The sequence below is a fragment of the Ranitomeya variabilis genome, chromosome 1 (assembly GCF_051348905.1).
Source record: "Ranitomeya variabilis isolate aRanVar5 chromosome 1, aRanVar5.hap1, whole genome shotgun sequence".
Classification (NCBI taxonomy): Eukaryota; Metazoa; Chordata; class Amphibia; order Anura; family Dendrobatidae; genus Ranitomeya; species Ranitomeya variabilis.
Genome location: NC_135232.1, coordinates 28,431,265 through 28,455,444, shown reverse-complemented (window position 1 = coordinate 28,455,444; position 24,180 = coordinate 28,431,265). Strand labels below are relative to the sequence as shown.

The 24,180-nt window shown below is 47.3% G+C and overlaps 1 protein-coding gene across 1 annotated transcript in view; it reads right to left on the bottom strand.

Moving 5' to 3' along the window:
- Positions 1–1,672: 1,672 nt before the first annotated feature.
- Positions 1,673–24,180, bottom strand: part of CPLANE1 (ciliogenesis and planar polarity effector complex subunit 1) — a 102,071-nt gene continuing 79,563 nt past the window's right edge. Inside the window, exons 33-51 of the mRNA XM_077280406.1 lie at positions 14,660–14,760; positions 12,858–12,978; positions 11,882–11,999; positions 11,680–11,811; positions 11,229–11,312; positions 9,985–10,082; positions 9,531–9,687; positions 9,137–9,277; positions 8,649–8,798; positions 7,652–7,682; positions 7,312–7,440; positions 7,073–7,232; positions 6,065–6,117; positions 5,785–5,937; positions 5,485–5,588; positions 5,100–5,189; positions 4,467–4,601; positions 2,517–2,665; positions 1,673–2,063 (exon numbers count right to left, since the gene is read on the bottom strand). Coding sequence (XP_077136521.1) covers positions 1,923–2,063; positions 2,517–2,665; positions 4,467–4,601; positions 5,100–5,189; positions 5,485–5,588; positions 5,785–5,937; positions 6,065–6,117; positions 7,073–7,232; positions 7,312–7,440; positions 7,652–7,682; positions 8,649–8,798; positions 9,137–9,277; positions 9,531–9,687; positions 9,985–10,082; positions 11,229–11,312; positions 11,680–11,811; positions 11,882–11,999; positions 12,858–12,978; positions 14,660–14,760 — 2,247 coding nt within the window. The 3' untranslated portion in view covers positions 1,673–1,922. The remainder of the gene's footprint in view (positions 2,064–2,516; positions 2,666–4,466; positions 4,602–5,099; positions 5,190–5,484; positions 5,589–5,784; positions 5,938–6,064; positions 6,118–7,072; positions 7,233–7,311; positions 7,441–7,651; positions 7,683–8,648; positions 8,799–9,136; positions 9,278–9,530; positions 9,688–9,984; positions 10,083–11,228; positions 11,313–11,679; positions 11,812–11,881; positions 12,000–12,857; positions 12,979–14,659; positions 14,761–24,180) is intronic.

The following is a 24,180-nucleotide window of genomic DNA, read 5'->3' as shown; positions in this document are numbered from 1 at the left end:
TGCAGCGATCGACATCGTTGTCGCTATCGCTGCAGCGTCGCTTCGTGTGAAGGTACCTTTAATGTTCCCTTTCTAGAACTATTCCATAAACCATGACTTAATCAGACACAATCTTGCTGCTTCAAGTGTAAACTGAAAACTAGACTACAGTAGCTTACCTCAAGGGTCGGGTTGGCAGTAAGCAGGAACTTGGAAATCACGAGGAGCCATCACAATCCCTGCCATTTTAATTTCTAGAGTAGAGAACTGAGCTGCAGACTCTCAGGTGAGAAACCCGAAATACCAGAAAGAGGGCTCTTCACCTAGAAGCTTTCAGCCAGCCCTGCATCACCCCCAAAGTAGACCTCAAGTCCAGTCTCGATCACAAGGATCCAACTATGTAGCTAGGACTAGAGGGCCTTTGCGGTGGATATTCCTTGGACAGAGTTCTTTCTGCTCTTTTTCGCGTTCTGAAGCACGTCAAAGCGGAGGGTGTTTTGGCTATCCGGATAACTCCAGACTGGCGGTACCAGGCATGGTACTTTGGCCTCATTGAGCTAGCTGCAAACGCCCCATGCCCCCATCATATACCGTCTTTCAATCCAACATTGCTTCTAGCCTTTGGCTTCCACATCCATACAAACGCAGCTCAGATTTAAGTGTCTTTTTTTTTTTTTATATATCATTTTCAAGACAAGGCTGAAGACTCGTCAGCCTCTACCTGCTAGGGTTTACCACTTTCCCTGGTGCGAACGACAGTATTTCCCCATCTCATAGATTTCTCTTTCTAAGATATTTTCCAGGAAAGGAACTTTGGGAAGATGCTGAAAAGTGGTTTGTGTCTGTTCAAACACCATGGAGATGATCAAGTCGTTTGTCCTCTCCCTCTCCATCCTTTCTTCCAAATGTGGGTTTGACCTTCCATATCATCAAGGACAACCCCTCCTTGTCCATTCCCTCCACCTCTTGGACCTCTTAGGGCCGACCTTTCTGTTACAGAAATCTTTTTACTCTTTGGGAGCTTTACAAGGTCCTGGCTGCCTCCAAGACTATCATTTCCAAGTGGATCAGGTCACTTATTTGGTTATTGAGCGAGCCTTCAAAGCCAAGGGTCGATCTCTGCCCTTTCGGGTTACCACTTTCACTAGGGGACTCCTTGGCGGTCAAGCATCAGGCCTCTATTTTTCTGATCTGCAACATCTGTGTCTCTGTCCACACCTTTGTAAAATATTACAATATTCACACAAATGGTTTGTGTCGGTGCCATCTTGGGACATAAGGTGCTGCTCGCTTTCTACATTGTCAGTTTTTCCTACCTTTCGGAACTGCTCTACAACGTAGACCAATGTAAAAGTTGGACTTTTGTTACGTAAAATCCCACCATATTCCTTTCTTTCTCCTCCTGTCCTGGGGTCACATCTGGTTGCCTGTGGGCAATGTTTTTCGTTCCTGGTTCAGGGCATGTTAGTTTCTGGGTGGTATACCCCATCTAAAGCCAGGGTGTTCACCCACCAATATATTAACCACGAAAGGGATTTCACAGGAAGTACTAAAAACCATTCTGAAAAAAAAAAAAAGTTCAATTTATGGAAGTCAAACAACAAATCTGCTGTGACTCTGCCCCTAGGAAGACTAGATTAATGAGGTTTTATATATTCAGATAGTGTCTAGAAGGACTAAGATGAGCCTAATACACAATCTGTACAAGGCTCAACTTTATTCCACCATAATTGGATAAATCTTATAAAGACAAAATATAAATAGATAATCTTCATAAAAAAATGTAAAACTTTATAAAGCCTCATATCATACAGAACAGAAAATCCTCATAGTTACAAAGTAAGGCAAAGACCACAACAGGAGATGGAAACGATGGCTGTCCAGGCACACGAGACGCCCTGTGTCACGCCGGCCGCAGGACTGTCAATTCAATAAGAACAGTACTATGTTTCGGGGCTTCGGACGCCGGCCACCAGGTCATCTATTGCATTCCAGTCCAGCTCGCTGAGAGTACTGCCAGTGCGCTCTGAAGAAATGTCCGGGTGATGGAGCTGTAGATCTACGTCTCCGTTCAGGAAAGACCCCTTGAAAATTTAAAAAAAAAAGGGTGATATTATTAAATCAGAAAAATGCTGACCATAACATTACAAGGTAAAACACAGGCTGGTGAATGGGGAACAATAAATGATGGCTGGAGAAAGGCTCGGTCTCTGCTGACAGTGACCCTCGCAGAGCAGCTGGTACTGTTGATGGTTGATTTATTCCACCATGACAATATAAAAAAAAAAAAAACCCTATGCAAGAGCCAACACTTTTCTGCAGACGCAGTGGGTGACACCACTCACTTATGAGTTACTTATAGATTTTACATCAGCCCCGTCCACTATTACTACAGTCTGCACAGGGTGTGGAGTCTGTAACCGCTGCACCCCGACAGCTGCCGACTCCTCACTATCTACAAGTGGCCTCTGTCTCCCTCTGCTGGTGGTTGTGGATATTACAACAAGGTACAGATGTATTCACATGCTGGGCTGTACCTGGGACAGGATGGAGTTTCTGCTGCTGTTTAAGATCCTGTTGATTTCATCAGGGATTTCCCAGGGGCTCACAATGTCCCTCTCGTAGTCTTCTTCAAGGTGGACTTCATCAAGCTGTGACAGGGGGCTGGTCCCTTTACTGCTCTTATCTGTCCGTGCGATGCAACATAATGGAAATATTACATAGAGAATAAGTGTAGAGGACCAGTAAAGATAAGTAATGTATGTACATACAAAGTTTACCCCAGAGCTGCACTCATTATTCTGCTGGTGCAGTCACTGTGTACATACATTACTGATCCTGAGTTACATCCTGTATTATACCCCAGAGCTGCACTCACTATTCTGCTGGTGGAGTCACTGTGTACATACATTACTGATCCTGAGTTACATCCTGTATTATACTCCAGAGCTGCACTCACTATTCTGCTGGTGCAGTCACTGTGTACATACATTACATTACTGATCTTGAGTTCCATCCTGTATTATACTCCAGAGCTGCACTCACTATTCTGCTGGTGCAGTCACTGTGTACATACATTACATTACTGATCCTGAGTTACATCCTGTATTATACCCCAGAGCTGCACTCACTATTCTACTGGTGCAGTCACTGTGTACATACATTACATTACTGATCCTGAGTTACATCCTGTATTATACCCCAGAGCTGCACTCACTATTCTGCTGGTGTAGTCACTGTACATACATTACATTACTGATCCTGAGTTACATCCTGTATTATACCCCAGAGCTGCACTCACTATTCTGCTGGTGCAGTCACTGTGTACATACATTACATTACTGATCTTGAGTTCCATCCTGTATTATACTCCAGAGCTGCACTCACTATTCTGCTGGTGCAGTCACTGTGTACATACATTACATTACTGATCTTGAGTTCCATCCTGTATTATACTCCAGAGCTGCACTCACTATTCTGCTGGTGCAGTCACTGTGTACATACATTACATTACTGATCCTGAGTTACATCCTGTATTATACCCCAGAGCTGCACTCACTATTCTACTGGTGCAGTCACTGTGTACATACATTACATTACTGATCCTGAGTTACATCCTGTATTATACCCCAGAGCTGCACTCACTATTCTGCTGGTGTAGTCACTGTACATACATTACATTACTGATCCTGAGTTACATCCTGTATTATACTCCAGAGCTGCACTCACTATTCTGCTGGTGCAGTCACTGTGCACATACATTACATTACTGATCCTGAGTTACATCCTGTATTATACCCCAGAGCTGCACTCACTATTCTGCTGGTGCAGTAACTGTGTACATACATTACTGATCCTGAATTACATCCTGTATTATACTCCAGAGCTGCACTCACTATTCTGCTGGTGCAGTAACTGTGTACATACATTACATTACTGATCCTGAGTTACCACCTGTATTATACCCCAGAGCTGTACTCACTGTTATGCTGGTGCAGTCACTGTGTACATACATTACTGATCCTGAATTACATCCTGTATTATACTCCAGAGCTGCACTCACTATTCTGCTGGTGCAGTCACTGTGTACATACATTACATTACTGATCCAGAGTTACATCCTGTATTATACCCCAGAGCTGCACTCACTATTCTGCTGGTGCAGTCACTGTGTACATACATTACATTACTGATCCTGAGTTACATCCTGTATTATACCCCAGAGCTGCACTCACTATTCTGCTGGTGCAGTCACTGTGTACATACATTACTGATCCTGAGTTACATCCTGTATTATACCCCAGAGCTGCACTCACTATTCTGCTGGTGCAGTCACTGTGTACATACATTACATTACTGATCCTGAGTTACATCCTGTATTATACCCCAGAGCTGCACTCACTATTCTGCTGGTGCAGTCACTGTGTACATTACTTGCACTGTAGATATTACTAATTACAGGATGCCGTTTCGTTATTAACCCTTACCTTGTCTGGACATTTGCTTCGCTGCGGCTTTTAGAATGGGCTTTGTGTTTTTACTGTGTACATTTAACCTGTTCCTGGCTGCCAGCATCCCCCGGCGTGTGATTTGGGACAGGCGGTCCCCAGGCAGGGACGGATCTAGGCAGAAATATAACAATGTGAACATTACATGGCGTCTGTAGAAATTCACAAGTACTGTGTGACCATTGATCATTTAAAGGGGTATTCCACCAGGGAAATAGTTATCATCTATACAATGAATAGGTGATAAGTGTTATATTTAGCAAGGGAATGACTGCTGGGCCCCCACTAATGTCTACAACAGGGGCCCACAGACATGAATATAAATGCAGCACGCTCACACAGGGTGGTATGAGGCCAGGGTGTGCACGCTCCATGTTTGATGAAGGACTGAGGGTCTCTAATTCTGGTGACTGGTGGGTTTTCCCTAACAATCTTCATTTATCACCTAATTCACAGGTGCTACAAGTTTCTGGGTGGAGTACCCCTTAAATCTGCAGCGGCAAACTCCTGCTGGTCAGCGAAATCTTGTGATGAGTAAAAAGACATGACCCATGGAAATGCAGACGACCACATAAGAATCCTCCTGGTGGTCTGCACGCCTGCATCTCTTACCATGTCTCCTGTGGACGGAGTAGCTGGGGGCGCTGCGCGTCCGGAGTTTGGGTTCCCAGTTGCTCTTCGGAAGCACAAAGGTTGCGGTTCCTGTGAGAGGAGAACATGGCAGCACTGGATGTAGATACATAGAAGATGCTGCTCTCTATATACTATGTAGTTTGGGCTGGTGGTCTCACGGCTGAGGCCGCCACACATCCTGATAACGCTTTGTGTGACTGGAGCTCCAGTGATTGTGCACAAGAGTACAGCTGTGCCAGACCACCGCCCATCGGGGTCCCTGTGCAGAGACCCCGCAACTGAGAGCAAGTTAGCACTTATTGTGTGGACAGGGAATGACCCCAATGCAACCTGCAGATTCATCTCCATGCGCCAATCGTCCTACCCCGTATCTGTGGCCGTGCCGGGGACGACGCGCTCCTCGTCTGTGATCTTTCACCTCTGGAGGACGATCTACGCTTTTCCTTGTCGGCGGACGCGCCGCGAGCTCTGGAACAACAATGAGGCGATCAGTGCAAATATCCCCCCTCATCTAACACTGCGAAAGACGAGCGATGACCCCTACGGCGTTGTGGACAGCAGGCCGACATACGGGTCGTCGAACGGTCTGGCCGAAAAACAGCAACTGGCAACGACACCTTACAAAGAGAATTGTTATAGGTGCAAGTTTTTGGAGGTAATTTACCCTTTTGGTGAGACCAAATGTCTTAAGGGGGCAGCTCGGAGTGCGGTGGGCTGGGAACTGGAGGAAGGAATTTGTTTGGCTTCCGATAACATCTCCTGCATGAGGCCGATGGCATCTGACGCCCGATGACTGTGATGATCTGACAGCAGAGTCCTACATGACAGAAATAAATATAGAGGATCCCCGGGGGAAGGTGGGGACGCAGCCCCTGTCATGCATCATACCTTCACATCCAGGCTGCACAATGCCGCTGGAGTCTGGGAATAAATGCCGGACTTACCGATCTCGCTCGTCCTTCACGTGCTGCATTTCTCGGATTGCTTTTGATGTGTTCTAAGGGAAGGAAATGGAGAAAACCCAAGTGAAAAGCGATGTAATAAAACAGAGTCCGGAGCCGTAGACTATATGTCGTCTGAACAGGCGGAAGTGACCAGCTGAGGGCTGGGAGGGATCGACGCACAGAGGGCTGGTGACCGGCGTGCCAAGGGCTGGGAGGGACTCGACGCGCCGAGTTCTGCGAGGGACAGACGCGCCGAGCTCTGCGAGGGACAGACGCGCCGAGCTCTGCGAGGGACAGACGCGCCGAGCTCTGCGAGGGACAGACGCGCCGAGCTCTGCGAGGGACAGACGCGCCGAGCTGTGCGGGGGACAGACGCGCCGAGCTGTGCGGGGGACAGACGCGCCGAGCTCTGCGGGGGACAGACGCGCCGAGCTCTGCGGGGGACAGACGCGCCGAGCTCTGCGGGGGACAGACGCGCCAAGCTCTGCGGGGGACAGACGCGCCGAGCTCTGCGGGGGACAGACGCGCCGAGCTCTGCGGGGGACAGACGCGCCGAGCTCTGCGAGGGACCTGCGAAACTATCACATAAGTGATGCTATGTTACTTGTGGACCCTTTATACAAGTCAAATGCTGAAGCCTCAGTTTTTTTGCTGCAACTGCAGTGAGACCCCAATTACTGCTGTAGTTCCCCATAAATATGGGCCCTATAGTAGAGCAGCAGTTCTCGTCCGTCTCGCTGACTCCTGGGCTCTTTGTGCTTGATGTCTGGTAGGTATTGTGCTCTTGTAGGCCGTACATGCTGCTGCCATGAAATGTTCAAAGCTCCGAGGAGACTTCGAAACTAACGGCACACATTCACCCAGCGCTGCCGCAATCACTGGAGCGCGATATTGTGCCCGGTTATAGCTGCCGATCTCCATCTGGCAATCAATCATTTATACTGAGGAAACAGACAAGGCTAGGTGCAACTGGTGGACAACAAGTCCCAGAATGATGAATGCATGTACTGGAGTCTGCAGCGATTGGAAGGGTTTGTGCTCCTTCTCCCTGAGCTCCCGCAGCCTCCTCCGGTGATCGGCCAGACGCTCTCTCTGCTTTTTCTTCATCCAGCGCAGCAGATCTGCCCGCTCCCTCGGAGTTCTCCTCGAGGTCCCCGGGGGCTTCGCCCTGTGAAGATAAAGATGTGTTGTGGCCATGATCATAAGGCACCATTATACGGAGGGGAACACTACTGCCGTGTACAAACCTGGAGAGATTGTCCGCCTGCGCCGGCGTCAGCCCGAGATCAGAAGCAGAGACCCCTCCAGCCATCAGATCCCCCAGAATATCAGCGATATCACTAAGGCCGCTCATCTGAAGGGCATCCTGGAAAACGCTGCAGAAAAAAAACCTCACAGGATCAGGAAAGTCCTAACGTGGAGAGTCCGAACGCAAGGAAGCGCAAAAGAGAGAACCCTGCGACTTCTCCAAACTAAATCTGGTGCTGAGAGTGAGAAACGGAGCAGAAATCTGCAAGAACAGCAGAAAAAAATCCACTAAGTGTGAATGTCGGCTTATAAGAGAATGTAACGCCCCGCGCTGCTTACCTGGGATCCGTCTCCTCGGAGCGTCCGAGAGCTGAAACAAGAGGAGACGACACATGAGGACGGTGCAGTGATAATGTGCCATGTCTGTTCCCAGCGCTCGGCCCTCACTTACTGGGTAACCCGGGGAGACAACTGGAAACACGACCATTTCTCACCGACGCCTCGTACCGACAATGGGGAACCCGAGAGGAGCGTCGCTCGCTGGATATTGGACTCCGAGGAGAACATTTCATTCTCAACTTTAATTAACCCCATAAGGACAGGGACGATTTTAACTTTCCAAAAACTTTTTTTTGTTCTGTCTTTATAATAACTTTTATATTTTTCTGTCGCCGTATGAGCAGGGTTTGCTTTTTGCCAGATAACTTGTATTTTTCAATGTTCTTATTTTAACTATTTATTTTTTGTACTAATTTTGCGATATTTTCCCTCGTGGAATAAATAACATTTTACTATTGTTCTAAGATTCCGAGGTACTCAGAGTTTGATGGAAACGACACATTAATTATTACTTTTATACTTTGCATAAAACTTTCTGAAACTTTTTTTTTTTTTTTATAACTTCCCATGATAATATGGAAACAGTCCTGTATCTCAATATATTAAAGAGTCTCAGTGTAAAACTGACAAGCGCTTATAGACTTTTTGGTAATCATGTACGGCAGCCGCTCACTCTGAGGGTCTTTCTTTGGTCGTTGGCTGCCATATTCAACTTGGAACCACTCACTAAGGGTTAATTGGCAGAGATCAGACCATTGTAGAAGGACCGGCTCTTAATCTCAGCCACAGACGTCACTTTTAGAGTCCGAGACATCCCTACGGTATACACATATGCAGCCAGTCTACATACTCAGGCAATAACGACCCCTCTGACATTTTTGAGTGGTCAATCAGGTTTTAGTATCCATGACTGAGCGTCAATCTATCCAGGGGGCAAACGCGCACCGAGACGGAGGTATCACATGCCCCACTACATTATTAGACCGGACACACATACCTGTGGTGAGATCTCCATCCCCACTGGAAAATATTAAGTCCTCCAGGGGGCGCTCACGTGAGCCGATACCCGCAGGACCGGTTCGGTCATAGGCCTCTTCCTCGTTCAGGTCTTCCAATGGATCATCACGTAACGGGAACACTAAAAATATTATCAGAGAAGAGAGAAATCATGTGCTGCCAGGTAATAACCCACAGACGCGTCCCCTATGAAATGTGCGTCCCCCCAGACAGTATATGATTAATACCAGCTGGGGACTGGTTCATGCCGGGTCGCGGCACTACGTTCCCATATATAGTCACAACATTCGCTTTAAGGGAAGGTAACATAGTTTTACGGCTCAGAAAAATTCTTGGAGGTCAAACTTATAGGATTTTTTATCAATATATTTTCCCATTAAAAAAAAAAAAAAAAAAAATACAATAAAACTTGCAAAAAAAATGGTTTCAATTGCCATCTTTCTGAAAGCTATAGCTTTGTTTTTGTACGCTTTACACAAGGGGTCCGCACCGTTAGGGGAGCGACATCACTGCTGGGAGCAGATATCAAGTCTGCAGATAGAACATGATGGGTGACCCCGTCCACAGCACTGGGACCCCTATCCCCCAATTGTGCCACCTCCGGTATATCTGGTGAGAAGATGGGACGAGGAAAAAGTTATAAAAAAAAAATGGACTTTTGCTAATTGCTGCTTGCTGTAAGCCAGTGGAAAACTTCTCATTTACATCCAAAACGCAGGAAATAAAAATGATTCTAACAGCTGAGGGTTTGTCACAATGTATCAGTGCAGGTAGAACCGTATCAGTCAGCCTACACTGCAGACGTGGACATTTCTATTCACTGGTGTTAGGCGGACAGATTACAAATGGTGACAAATCGTACCAGTCGTGTAGGGACCTGTGGGCTGGATGCGCTCCGGAGCGTGCACGGTGGTGACGGACGCCGCTAGGTGATGGACCTCAGCTGAAGATGGAACATCCGGATCAGTGAAGTCTGAAAAACGCTCTGGAAATTCTCCCACGTCTCCATAATGGACGATCTGTAATAAAAGGAGGAATAAAACGAACCTCTCCAATGTACACACAACCAGGAGGACCCCGATAATCGGCCGGAGGTCCGGTGCACCGAAAGTGAAACGCTGCTACAGGGGACATTGTGCCTCCCGCCTGCACTGCGGAGCTGATCGGGGGCTGCTAAGACCCTACAGTTTCCTGCTCCTTCCAAGCCCCCAACGATCACATGATGACAGGAGGAGGAAGCGGCGACACCGACGATTCTCATAAACAGAAGACGGCGGCCACATCTCACAGGGTGCCAAATACTCAGAACTTCTTACACGGCTGCGCGGCTTCTCCAGTTGGCCATCGTGCGGCTGCTGTAGATTTAGGAATAACTCCGGAGGCATCTGCTCCTGTACGTCGGGGGGCAACACTTCTGTATAAAGAAGAGGATGGAGAAACATGAGCAAAAAAATCCTTTTATTACATTTTCAGGCAAATGTTTTGTATTTATTAATGGTTAAAGGGTTTTTTTCCCGTCTGCTTTTGGGAGAAAAAAAATTACCCGAGAACAGCTGATCATCAGGCGGCAGTGAGCCCGAGTGGGGAGGCGGAGGTGAGCCCGAGCGGGGACAAAAGGCCGGAAGCCCGAGCGGGGACAGGCGACCGTGAGCCCGAGCGGGGACAGGCGACCGTGAGCCCGAGCGGGGACAGGCGACCGTGAGCCCGAGCGGGGACAGGCGACCGTGAGCCCGAGCGGGGACAGGCGACCGTGAGCCCGAGCGGGGACAGGGGCCAGAAGACAAATTATTATATTATTGTACCATCCACGGAGAAACAGTGGCATCAAATAAAGAATGGCAAAGGTTAAACAATAATAAAAAGGGCTCTCCACCGCCATTCACTGCTGCATACTACTTATTAGAAAAGCACACGTGCAATCCCACCCCCTTCTGGCCGAGCACACGTGCGATGCCACACTTCCTGGTCGAGCACACGTGCGATGCCACACCTCCTGGTCGAGCACAAGTGCGATGCCACACCTCCTGATCGAGCACACGTGGGATGCCACACCTCCTGATCGAGCACACGTGCGATGCCACACCTCCTGGTCGAGCACAAGTGCGATGCCACACCTCCTGATTGAGCACACGTGCGATGCCACACCTCCTGGTCGAGCACACGTGCGATGCCACACCTCCTGGTCGAGCACACGTGCGATGCCACACCTCCTGATCGAGCACACGTGCGATACCACACCTCCAGGTCATGCACATGTCACACGTTATCCATACAAATAATGTCGCATTCACACATCTTGAGCAAAGACCATGATGGACGGATCGTCCGCGGGTCAAACAGCCAGCAGCTATTCCTGTCCACACACGTTCAGCAGAGCGACCATGTGCCACCAACAGGAAGTGTGCCATAAGCCAGGGCCTCTCCCTCTGGTGGCGACTTATTTATCCAGGTGAAAAAAAATGGTTCTAAATGAAGCATTGATGGATATTTCTTTATTGCTGGTGAACGAGAAATCTGCAGAGACGCCGGCGGATGGAAGAGGAGAGGACTGCGAGCAAACCTGGAGCTGGAGGACCGGCAGCCGAGCCGCGAGGAGGAAAGTCTTCTGACCCCACCGAATATTGGTCTGGGAGATGTCTGGCTGTTGCAGCGAGAGATGAGAAGAAAGAGCAAAGTAAGATTAGGGGTGAGGAAAGATCCCGCAATGTCTGACCGTTCATTAACAAGAAGCCCCCAATGTACAGAACGTCAGAAACTTCAGAAAAGTCCAACACCCGCCTTCCTCACCGATCAGCAGCTCCCGCAGCGGGCGGATGAAGCTCTGTACTCGGTAGTGGCCGCGGCGTGGTGCACAGTGCGGTCTGGTTCCATACACTGTGTATATACAGAGCTGATAGGTGGGTTGTCAGGTGTCAGACCCCCCACAGATCTGATACCGGTGACCAATCCCAAGCATCGATTATCAATATCTAAAGTCCTGGACATCCCCTTTAAGTAAACCTCAGTATTACCAGAATCCGTGTTGGTGCTCGCATCCCGAATATCCGGTGGTCTCTTCATAGTAGAAGCTAAAAAGTGAAGTTCTGCCATAGACGAGATGGGGGTCTCAGGGATTTCATGAGATAACATGGATTCAAAGGAGCCTGAAAAACAAGAAGAAAAACGTACATGCTGCCATTACTGCCCCCGTTGTGTACACTGCAGGCAACTCACTGCGGGGGGAGGCGGATGAGCGGACGCTACAGTCACACACTGAGGGGGGACGACACGCACCCAAAGGGATCACAAAATCGTTTCCGCCTTCGGGGTCCGGCTTATCACGATATACGATCTGGGGAGGTGAAAGAAAAAAAAAGGTAAAGGGACATTACACGAATAATGAAAAGGAGGGAAATCAGAAATTAATAATGTACAAGGAACCTTAATATTGGTGATTATCAGTGGGGGTCCGACTTGTCACCCGACCATTCGGCAGATTTAAGGGACTGGAGACTCGAAACTGGGAATTCTATATTTTGTGTTGCAGCTGCATAGAGCTGCAGTACCTATCTTGGCCACCACACAATTCACGGCGCTGTGCCGGCTCCACTGCACCACAACCTCCTCGATCAGGGGAAGCAAAACGCAACAACTGCTCCTTCCTTTCAGGCGGAGATTTTTTTTGTCCTTTTGTTACTTTCCTCCTTATTCTTCTTTTACGAGCCATAGATTTTGTTTAAACATTTTTCAGTCCACATAGGCCGGTAATGAACGTTTATTTTTACAGCAACAAAAAACTTGGAGAGTTTATTTTATATAAATATTTTGTGAACTTAAAAAAAAAAATTCTTTGTTTACATTTTTTTTTTTATTATTTCTCACTATTTTTTTTTAAGATATGAGATTTGAACCGGCACCCACCAGGGTAGGGGGTGATGAGTGTCCAAACGCCCAGCCACGATCGCACCACTTACGTGCTACAGTCAGAGATTGACAGCAGCATTTAAATGGTTAAACATCAGTGATCACAGCAAACTCTGGTCGCAGCTGTTCCAGTCAAGTACTGGCTGTGGAGAGCGGGCGCAGCTCCTGAGCCTGCTACATACACCTGCACCCATAATGGGGCAGAGAGGGATTTTCAGTTGATCGCTGAGACTAAAAAGACGACATTTAATCCCCCGGAAATGAACAGACAATCCCGCCAGAATACCTCGGGTCGTGTCACCTCATCAAGGTTGTTAGAAGCGATGATGGAGTCATCTGGACGGAAGCTAACTGACACTTTCTTTTCCTTCTTTTCATTTTTTTCCTTTAAAGTGCGTCTGTTCTTTCTAAAGTAAGAAATATAACATTTATTTAATGGGGATCGCAGCTTTGGACAATCCCTGGTAAGCAGATTACAAAGAGAAACCTACCGATCAGCACTAATCACCTTCCCTGCAGCGCGTCCAGAGGAGAAATTAAGTATTACACAGAGTCCATTTAGATCAGTGGGCTTATTTTGCTTTGGAGGACTAATTGTGTAATGTTTCATTACCCCTGAGGGGGCGCTGCAGGGAAACTGAACTGATGCTAGGCTCCTCTATAGATTACAGATGACCACTGGAGGTCCTGCAGGGAGATATTCTGAGAGCAGTGCATTGGCTGGGCACTGCTTAAACCAGTGTTTCCCAAACTCCAGTCCTCACGGACCCCAGCAGGTCATGTTTTCAGGATTTCCTTAGCATTGCACAGGTGATGGAAGAATCAGGAGTTCTCTCACTTGTGCAGCACTATGGAAATCCTGAAAACATGACCTGTTGGGGTCCGTGAGGACTGGAGTTTGGGAAATACTGGTTTAAACCAAAAGCCTCAAAGATCCCAGCCTGACATGATCCGTCTTCAAAGACTCCAGCCCAGCCTGGCCCAACCCTACCGCAATGAGTCCAACTCGACCTGTAAAAACACAGCATAGCCTGAACTGGCCTTACAAAAACCCAGCACAGCATGCCCAACCATAAAGGTCAAACGAAGCTCGACCTGCCCCAACCTCAAAGACCCCAGCCCGATTAAACCCGGCCTTCAACCTCAAACACTCCAACCCAATCCAACCTCACAGACCCCAGCCCGATTAGACCCAACCTTCAACCTCAAACACTCCAACCTGATCCGACCTCACAGACCCCAGCCCGATTAGACCCAACCTTCAACCTCAAACACTCCAACCCGATCCAACCTCACAGACCCCAGCACGATTAGGCCCAACCTTCAACCTCAAACACTCCAACCCGATCCAACCTCAAAGAACCCAGCCCGATTTAAACCAACCTTCAACATCAAACACTCCAACCCGATCCAACCTCACAGACCCCAGCCCGATTAGACCCAACCTTCAACCTCAAACACTCCAACTGATACAACCTCAAAGAACCCAACCCAATCTCAAACAACCCAGAACAGTCTGTCCTCAAAGACCCTAGTCCGACCCAACCAAAAAAAACCCCGGCCCAGCCTACCTCAATTTCAAAGACCTCAGTCCCATCTGACCTCAAAAACCCTAGTCTGACACAACCTCAAAGACTTGAACCCAGCCCAATCCAACCTCCAAAGACAGCAGCCCAGCCCAACTTTAGACACCCCAGCCTTGTCCGTCCCCAAAGACACCAGTCTGAGCAAACCACAAAGACCCAAGCGCAACCTAAATCAATCTTAAAGACCCCAATCTGATTCAGCCACAAAGATGCCAACACAACCAAACAACTTCAAAAACCTAAGCCCGACCCAACCTCAAAGACCTCAGCCCAGCCCTAATCTCCAAGACCCCAACCCAGGCAAATATGAACCCCTCACCTACAGAGTAGCTGTGGTCCAGAATGTCCTACAGATCTGTGACATAACATGGATGATAAATACCTGGGCAGTTCCTATATTGGAGCATTGTGATTGGTGCTCGCTCTAGTCTGGGTATGTGTGTGCACACCGGAGCTGGTCCAGACTGTGCGGGAGGAATCCGACTACTATACGATCTCTTACCTTTTGATACTGTCCCCCGCATCCTCAGTCCGGATGATATTTGCTTTCAGCCGCTGGTGATTTTCTTCTGTAACTCCGGGATCTCGTCTCTTGGCATCGGTCTGAAAAAGTCATTGATCCCAAAAAAATTATATCTAGACTGGTCCTAAATCAGGTTCTCAGATGATCAATATGGAAGTCAAAGGGGTTGTCAACGATTAAAAATAAAAGTCTGTTTATATTTTATAGAAGCAGCGCCTCTCCTGTCCACAGGTGGGATTTGGTATTGCAACATATTGGAACCAAAATGCAATTCAACCTATGGACAGGACTGACGTTGTTTCTGGAATCAAACTTATTCTTTCTGATCCCAGAAAACCCCTTTTATACCTCAACAACCAAGTATGTAGAATGCAGAGTATAGAGAGCTCAAAGCAGCAAAGACTCATAATATGGCAGCACTGAATGCAGCACTCCCACATCTCCCGATCACAGCCAGGACCACACTACAACCTATAGTCTGCTATTTCATACTGTCAAGGTGAAAATATATTTTCTTATATACCTTTTGTACTTTTATATATCTTATACTGTGAAACAATAAGTTTTTCCTATCTGCTAGCTAATGCAAATGTAATTGTATCTAAAGATGGCTGCCAGTGTTCATTCTTCATTTCAGTTTAGAATGTGAAGGGTTAAGAATTATTTCTCCTGAAAAGATAACTCTGGAATGTGAAGAAAGAAGTAACCACTGGGAGATGTCCTGACGAATCAGAGAGAGAGACTGAGCACTAGATGTATGCTGCTTAAACTCCGCCTAATGCATTCCTTTTCCTAGAACAATATAGTGCTGTGTATTTGGAAATAAACGCAGTTGCTGTGACCGTTACACACGTGTGTGGATCCACGAGCATGCACTGAGATTGAACCAGCTACCTGTCTGACTCATTCTTACCCGGTACCACATGCTTATAGTTTAATTTGGAATGACTGGTGAATGAGGGTATATTGTCGTTTACGACCCCGACAATTTGGCAGCCCAACGGGGGGCGTGGCCAGCGATCCGAGACCCTCTGGATCCATGCCTGGATGTCTGTGGATGATACCCGTAGTGGCTGACCTCGAGGACTGATCACCCTCCGAACACGGTAAGTGGCGATCATGTACACTGTATATGTCACACTTGCTAGTGTCTCAGCCGTTATTGGTTTGTCTGTGGTCTCCTTGGGTCCGGGAGGTGACCGGTCGAGTGGTGAGATCGAACGCGATCCTGTGCCACGCTCTGAACCAGCAACTGAGAGACGTCGCATCCTGTGCGTCCTCTGTACACCACACCTCCTCCACCGGTCATTGTACTCCGTTCAACCACCCTACCCGTAACTATTGTCCAGTAGTGAAGTGGAGTGATAGATTGAGAAAGTTGTAGAGTGTGGGGCAGCTTAGAGAAAGGGATAGGAGACGCAGCCTCTGTGATATTGTGCTGACAGGTAACTAAGGCGTTCCGTGAGGGGACCACCTGTGCTGACAGGTAACTAAGGCGTTCCGTGAGGGGACCACCTGTGCTGATAGGTAACTTAAGACGTTCCGTGAGGGGACCACCTATATTTTTGTGGAGGGGTCTCATTAGGAGGCTGCCTCCCAACGGTTGGAATATCGTGGCAGGATAGTCTGTAATCACTGTTGTTCAGGTTAGGGACAGGAAATATTGAGCACGAGGCTCTTTTCCTAGTACATCGAACGTGAGGCTCCGTACTGTAGAACAAAGTGTTGATATCGCTGCCAGTGGTTTTACTGCAGAAAACCACAGTATTCTGTGAGTCATGTTGCGTCTCTTAAAGCAGAAGAAGTCCATGCCCCACAAGTTAGATGAGGATGCCGTGGAAGTCAAGGCAATAGTTGAGTCACGGGAGGGCAAGAAGGCAGTCAAGAATGTTGAGAGATTGTATAAGCATGTAGGATTGCCCTAGTCAGGGAGATTGTAGCCGGCTATGTGGCCCAATCTCATAGAAAATAAAAGGGGCATGCTGAAAGATAAAGGATTGTTAGAACAAGCGCAAGCTCATCTGCGAGTTGCGCGAAGCTTAAAGAACAAAGGATGAAAATAGGTTGATGGAGAGGAAGGATCAGACAATATAGAACCCGTATTTGGTTATAAAATGCCTTTGAACTGTGATCTTACAGATTGTAAAATGGCCGCCGTGCCACTGATGATGAAAATGTAGTCCCAGCCACCGCCCGGTAATGGCGGCGGAAAGAGATCTCCAGAAGCGTAGGTGTGTTCTGTTTGTGTTGTGCAGAATCCAACCTGGGTGGAAACCTGCTGTGTGTGTGTGTACGGGCCGTCCTTGGGGCTCCGCCCAGACCACGGAGGATCATAGGAAAGTTTTGTAGAAATTAAGTCTGAAAACTGCTGCAATTTGTGACTTTGTAGAAGATACGGAGCTTTGTATCAGTGCTGTGTAGTGGATGGGAGGGGCGGAGCGGACCGCTGCGAGATTTCTTTGTCGGTTTTCTTCTTTCCTCCTTATCTATGCTACAAGCCAGAGAAAGGGGGGCAAAGATCTGGGCTTTTGTGTTCTCCCTTCTGTGCTGACTCGCTGAGGAATGCAGTGCTGGATGGGAGGGGGCATGTGAGCCCCTGCGCGATCTGCTTGAAATCTCTCCCCTCGGTTCTATGGGCTAGAGGGAAGGGGCCATGTATTGCATTCTAAGTTTTCTCTGTCCTTGGTTTAGTACACGCTGAGAGATTTATGTTTAAAGCAATAAGTACTGTATGAAATTGAAAGTGAAATAGACCTGTGCCTGGTCTTGGAGGAAAACTTGTAAATAATTGAAAGATTGGTAAATTAAGCCTCTTCTCCCGACTGTAAGCTCTGTGCCCCTCAATCCCAAAGCACCAATATATACTGGGTTGCCAAAACTTAGTGCGCCTCTATTCTATGATCCTGTCGGGTGGATTTGTGATGTATGCGGAGTTACTAATTCTCAGTGTAGAGAGGTCTGTTACAATTGTGGAGCGAGTAGATTCAGGGTCGTAGCCCCCACCTTTCGCTTTCAAAACGCTGACAGCAATTCCCCGCTCCAAATACAGCCCCCACCGCAGTCCGCAGTACAAGGACGAAGCTTCATTCCTTATCAGAGTCTATGTAACAGAGTTCAGCCCCTGCCTTCCCCACCTTACACAAATCTAGTCTCATACTAAAATATTCTTTTTAACCCTGTCTGGGAATCTCCCTCCCCAGCCCCATGTCAATTTTCAGACCAAGAGCTTGCTTTAATCGGTGTAGATGGCAGACCCCCCAGCCCGGAAAGGCCCCTACATCTCCTCTTCCCATGAAACCTTCACACTTACAAGGCCAGATTTTCCAGCGATCTGAGGTTTGGTTCCCTGTCATTCACGTTACTACATCACACTTCAGGAATCCCAGGTTCTTTTCTCAGTAGGGTATGGGGACATAGTTACCCAACAGGTAGGAGCTATAAGTGAACCCAGCTAATTCTACCCTGTCACATAGAGGTTGTTTGGCCCAACAGATAGCCAACGGGGGGGGGGGGCCCAGCCATAGCCCAAGAGTGTCAGGCCTACTTTGCCGTTTATGGCCCCTTGCATCCAGGAGACGCTATGTCCACCCAAAGAGGGAATTTGCCCTGTGATATAGTGTTACACACTGCAGGCCCTATATATGATTACAAGACACCCGAGCACTGCCGTACAGTATTGCAGACTGCCTTGCAGACAGAGCTCACCTATGCAGGACATGCTACAGGTGTGCTGATTCAGCTTCATGGAGACAAACAGACCTGTTGTTTATTACAGCAGCCGCCAGGATAAGGTGGCAAGAGGAAGTCCCTTATGTGTTTGGGCTGTGTTGTCTGTCCAGCTGTTGCTACACAAATCTTCAGAGATTGTTTTGGATTATCCACTGATGGTCCACATCCCACACGATGTACATAGTATCTTTAACCAGGTACAATCTAGCCACATGTCCATGGCTGGACAGCTGCGACTTTGGTGTGCTATTCTCATGCCTACTAATGTGACTTTGAAAAGGTGCACTGTCCTGAACCCCGCTACTTTTCACCTAGTTCCCCTGGATCCAAAGGGGGGAGGAGTAGGTGACATAAGGAGTAGGTGACATGAGCAAGGACACTCTTTTTCTTTTAAGAATGGATCCAGAGGAACAAGATTAGGTTTCCAAACCACATGATTGTCTAGAATTGATGTCTTAGGAAACGGCTGGTCTCTAGTGTGCCTATTCTAATGCTGATTTTGAGCTTTTTGTAGATGGATCCCGTCACCAAGATGACCAAGGACGCTTCTGTACCAGATATGCTGTGGTCTCAGAACATGAGGTAATCAAGGCAGAGTCAATGCCAGCTCATATGTCTGCACAAGAAGCAGAGCGTGCAAACTAGCAGAAGGTAAGACTGTAAATATCTACACTGATTCCAGGTATGCTTTTTGGCATTGCACACGATTATGGGCCTATCTGGAGAGCCAGGGCTTTCCTGACAGCAAATGGCCACCCCTTTAAACATGCTGAGGCAGTCCAGCAACTTATGAATGCACTACAGCTTCCCACCCAAGCAGGCATCATAAAGGTAAAGGCACATACTAAAGGCACTGATGGACAGAGAAAGGGTAACGCACTGGCAGACCAGGCTGCCAAGAAAGCAGCAAGCACTCCTGTAGCCTCTCGAGTACATCACCTGGACACCCCACCATCTCCACTTGTGTTGAAAGACATCTTAGCCCGGTTACAAGAACAGGCAAGTAAGGAGGAGAAAAATAGGTGGCAAAGGATAGGGGCTTGCTCTGATACCGTCACTGGACTATGGGGGAGGGGTGAAAAGGTCTGCCTACCACAGGCACTGTACCCAATGATGGCACAGGTTCTGCACGGGAATGTGCACCACTCGAAGACGGCCATGTGTGACACCCTACAGAAACAATGGATTGCCCCCGGGTTTTCCACCTGCGCAGAAAGGCAGGTACAGAGCTGCATGATATGTGCCACACATAATCAGAGTAGGACAGTGAAAACCCCATCCAAACACACTCCCCGGCCCCTTTACCAATTCCAGAGACTGCAGATTGATTATATTCAGTTACCCAGGGTAGGGACGTATGAGTATGTGTTGGTCTGCATTGATTTATTTTCAGGTTGGCCAGAAGCCTACCCAGTTGCCAAAGCTACGGCTAAGACAACAGCGAAGAAACTGATGGCTGAGATCATATGCAGGTATGGAGTTCCTGAAGTCATTGAAAGCGATCGGAGTTCCCATTTTACTGGAGAGATCATGTCAGAGGTAATGGCAGCACTGGGGGTAAGTCAAGCATTGCATACTCCATCCGCAGAGTAGTGGAAGAGTAGAGAGACTAAGTGGAACTCTTAAGCTTAACCCCTTCCTGACATCAGACGTACTATCCCGTCGAGGTGGGGTGGGCCCGTATGACCGCCGACGGGATAGTACGTCATCACCGATCAGCGGCGCTCACGGGGGGAGCGCGGCCGATCGCGGCCGGGTGTCAGCTGCATATCGCAGCTGACATCCGGCACTATGTGCCAGGAGCGGTCACGGACCGCCCCCGGCACATTAACCCCCGGCACACCGCGATCAAACATGATCGCAGTGTACCGGCGGTATAGGGAAGCATCGCGCAGGGAGGGGGCTCCCTGCGGGCTTCCCTGAGACCCCCGGAGCAACGCGATGTGATCGCGTTGCTGCGAGGGTCTCTTACCTCCTTCCTGGCTGCAGGTCCCGGATCCAAGATGGCCGCGGCATCCGGGTCCTGCAGGGAAGGAGGTGGCTTACCGAGTGTCTGCTCAGAGCAGACGCTTGGTAAGCCTGCAGCCCTGCACAGCAGATCGTAGATCTGGCAGAGTGCTGTGCACACTGCCAGATCAATGATCTGTGATGTCCCCCCCTGGGACAAAGTAAAAAAGTAAAAAAAAAATTTTTCCACATGTGTAAAAAAAAAAAAAAAAAAAAAAAATTCCTAAATAAATAATAAAAAAAAAATATATATTATTCCCATAAATACATTTCTTTATCTAAATAAAAAAAACAAAACAATAAAAGTACACATATTTAGTATCGCCGCGTCCGTAACGACCCAACCTATAAAACTGCCCCACTAGTTAACCCCTTCAGTAAACACCGTAAGAAAAAAAAAAAAAAACGAGGCAAAAAACAACGCTTTATTACCATACCGCCGAACAAAAAGTGGAATAACACGCGATCAAAAAGACTGATATAAATATCCATGGTACCGCTGAAAACGTCATCTTGTCCCGCAAAAAACAAGCCGCCATACAGCATCATCAGCAAAAAAATAAAAAAGTTATAGTCCTGAGAATAAAGCGATACCAAAATAATTATTTTTTCTATATTTTAGTTTTTATCGTATAAAAGCGCCAAAACATAAAAAAATGATATAAATGAGATATCGCTGTAATCATACTGACCCGACGAATAAAAATGCTTTATCAATTTTACCAAACGCGGAACGGTATAAACGCCTCTCCCAAAAGAAATTCATGAATAGCTGGTTTTTGGTCATTCTGCCTCACAAAAATCGGAATAAAAAGCGATCAAAAACGGTCACGTGTCCGAAAATGTTACCAATAAAAACGACAACTCGTCCCGCAAAAAACAAGACCTCACATGACTCTGTGGAGCAAAATGTGGAAAAATTATAGGTCTCAAAATGTGGAGACGCAAAAACTTTTTTGCTATAAAAAGCGTCGCTGGTTTCACACTTGCGTTTTTGTCTGCAGCGTTTTTTGCACAAAAAAACGCATGCGTTTTTTCCCTATATTTAACATTGAAAACGCATGCGGTTTTTTTGTACGCGTTTGGTCGCGTTTTCAAACGCATGCGGTTTTTTTCTGCATGCGTTCATTTTCAGAAATACAACCTGCAGTATTTTCTTGCGTTTTTAAGCACATGCGTTTGTTTGCGTTAAAAACGCATGCATTTTTATCGAAAAAAAACAGAAAACACACTGAAAAGCCACCCACCACCATCAAGGTGATAAAGGGATCCAAACCCTAACCCTAACTCTACACCTAACCTCACCCCTAACCGTTTAATGAACATTTTCTGACAGTCATAGTGCCATGTATTTCAGTGCCACGTATTTCAGTGCCACGTATTTCAGTGCCACGTATTTCAGTGCCACGTATTTCAGTGCCACGTGTTTCAGTGCCACGTATTTCAGTGCCACGTATTTCAGTGCCACGTATCACGTATTTCAGTGCCACGTATCACGTATTTCAGTGCCACGTATCACGTATTTCAGTGCCACATATTTTAGTACGTATTTCAGTTGCACGTATTTCAGTTGCACGTATTTCAGTTGCACGTATTTCAGTGCCACGTATTTCAGTGCCACGTATTTCAGTGCCACGTATTTCAGTGCCACGTATCACGTATTTCAGTGCCACGTGTTTCAGTGCCATGTATTTAAGTGCCACGTATCACATATTTCAGTGCCACGTATTTCAGTGCCACGTATTTCAGTGCCACGTATTTCAGTGCCACGTATCACATATTTCAGTGCCACGTATTTAAGTGCCACGTATTTCAGTGCCACGTATCACGTGTTTCAGTGCCACGTGTTTCAGTGCCACGTATTTCAGTGCCACGTATTTCAGTGCCACGTATTTCAGTGCCACGTATTTCAGTGCCACGTATTTCAGTGCCACGTATTTCAGTGCCACGTATTTCAGTGCCACGTATTTCAGTGCCACGTATCACGTATTTCAGTGCCACGTGTTTCAGTGCCACGTATTTAAGTGCCACGTATCACGTATTTCAGTGCCACGTATTTCAGTGCCACGTATTTCAGTGCCACGTATTTCAGTGCCACGTATTTCAGTGCCACGTATTTCAGTCACGTTTAGGGTTAGGGGTAGGGTTAGGGTTAGGGCTAGGGTTGGAGGTAAAGTTAGGGTTGGGGCTAAAGTTAGGGTTGGGGCTAAAGTTAGGGTTAGGGTTTGGATTACATTTACGGTTTGGATTACGGTTGGGATTAGAATTATGGGTATGTCAGGGCTAGGGGTGTGGTTAGGGTTACCGTTGGGATTAGGGTTAGGGGTGTGTTTGGGTTAGGGTTTCAGGTAGAATTGGGGAGTTTCCACTGTCCAGGCACATCAAGGGCTCTCCAAGCGCGACATGGCGTCCAATCTCAATTCCAGCCAATTCTGCGTTGAAAAAGTAAAACAGTGCTCCTTCCCTTCCGAGCTCTCCCGTGCGCCCAAAAAGGGGTTTACCCCAACATATGTGTTATCAGCGTACTCGGGACAAATTGAACAACAACTTCTGGGGTCCAAGTTCTCTTGTTATCCTTAGGAAAATAAAAATTTGGGGGGCTAAAAATCATTTTTGTGGGAAAAAAAAGATGTTTTATTTTCACGGCTCTGCGTTATAAACTGTAGTGAAACACTTGGGGGTTCAAAGTTCTCACAACACATCTAGATAAGTTCCTTGGGAGGTCTAGTTTCCAATATGGGGTCACTTGTGGGGGGTTTGTACTGTTTGGGTACATCAGGGGCTCTGCAAATGCAACGTGACGCCTGCAGACCAATCCATTTAAGGCTGCATTCCAAATGGCGCTCCTTCCCTTCCGAGCTCTGTCATGCACCCAAACAGTGGTTCCCCCCCACATATGGGGTATCAGCGTACTCAGGACAAATTGGACAACAACTTTTGGGGTCTAATTTATCCTGTTACCCTTGTGAAAATACAAAACTGGGGGCTAAAAAATCATTTTTGTGAAAAAAAAAAGAGAATTTTTATTTTCACGGCTTTGCGCTATAAACTTTAGTGAAACACTTGGGGGTTCAAAGTTCTCACAACACATCTAGATAAGTTCCTTGGGAGGTCTAGTTTCCAATATGGGGTCACTTGTGGGGGGTTTGTACTGTTTGGGTACATCAGGGGCTCTGCAAATGCAACGTGACGGCTGCTGACCAATCCATTTAAGTCTGCATTCCAAATGGCGCTCCTTCCCTTCCGAGCTCTGTCATGCGCCCAAATAGTGGTTCCCCCCCACATATGGGGTATCAGCGTACTCAGGACAAATTGGAAAACAAATTTTGGGGTCCAATTTATTCTGTTACCCTTGTAAAAATACAAAGCTGGGTGCTAAAAAATCATTTTTGAGAAAAAAAATAAAAATTATTTTCACGGCTCTGCGTTATAATCTGTAGTGAAACACTTGGGGGTTCAAAGCTCTCAAAACACATCTAGATAAGTTCCTTAGGGGGTCTACTTTCCAAAATGGTGTCACTTGTAGGGAGTTTCAATGTTTAGGCACATCAGGGGCTCTCCAAACGCAACATGGCGTCCCATCTCAATTCCAGTCAATTTTGCATTGAAAAGTCAAATGGCGCTCCTTCCCTTCCAAGCTCTGCCATGCGCCCAAACAATGGTTTACACCCACATATGGGGTATCATCGTACTCAGGACAAATTGCACAACATTTTTTGGGGTCCAATTTCTTCTCTTACCCTTGGGAAAATAAAAAATTGGGG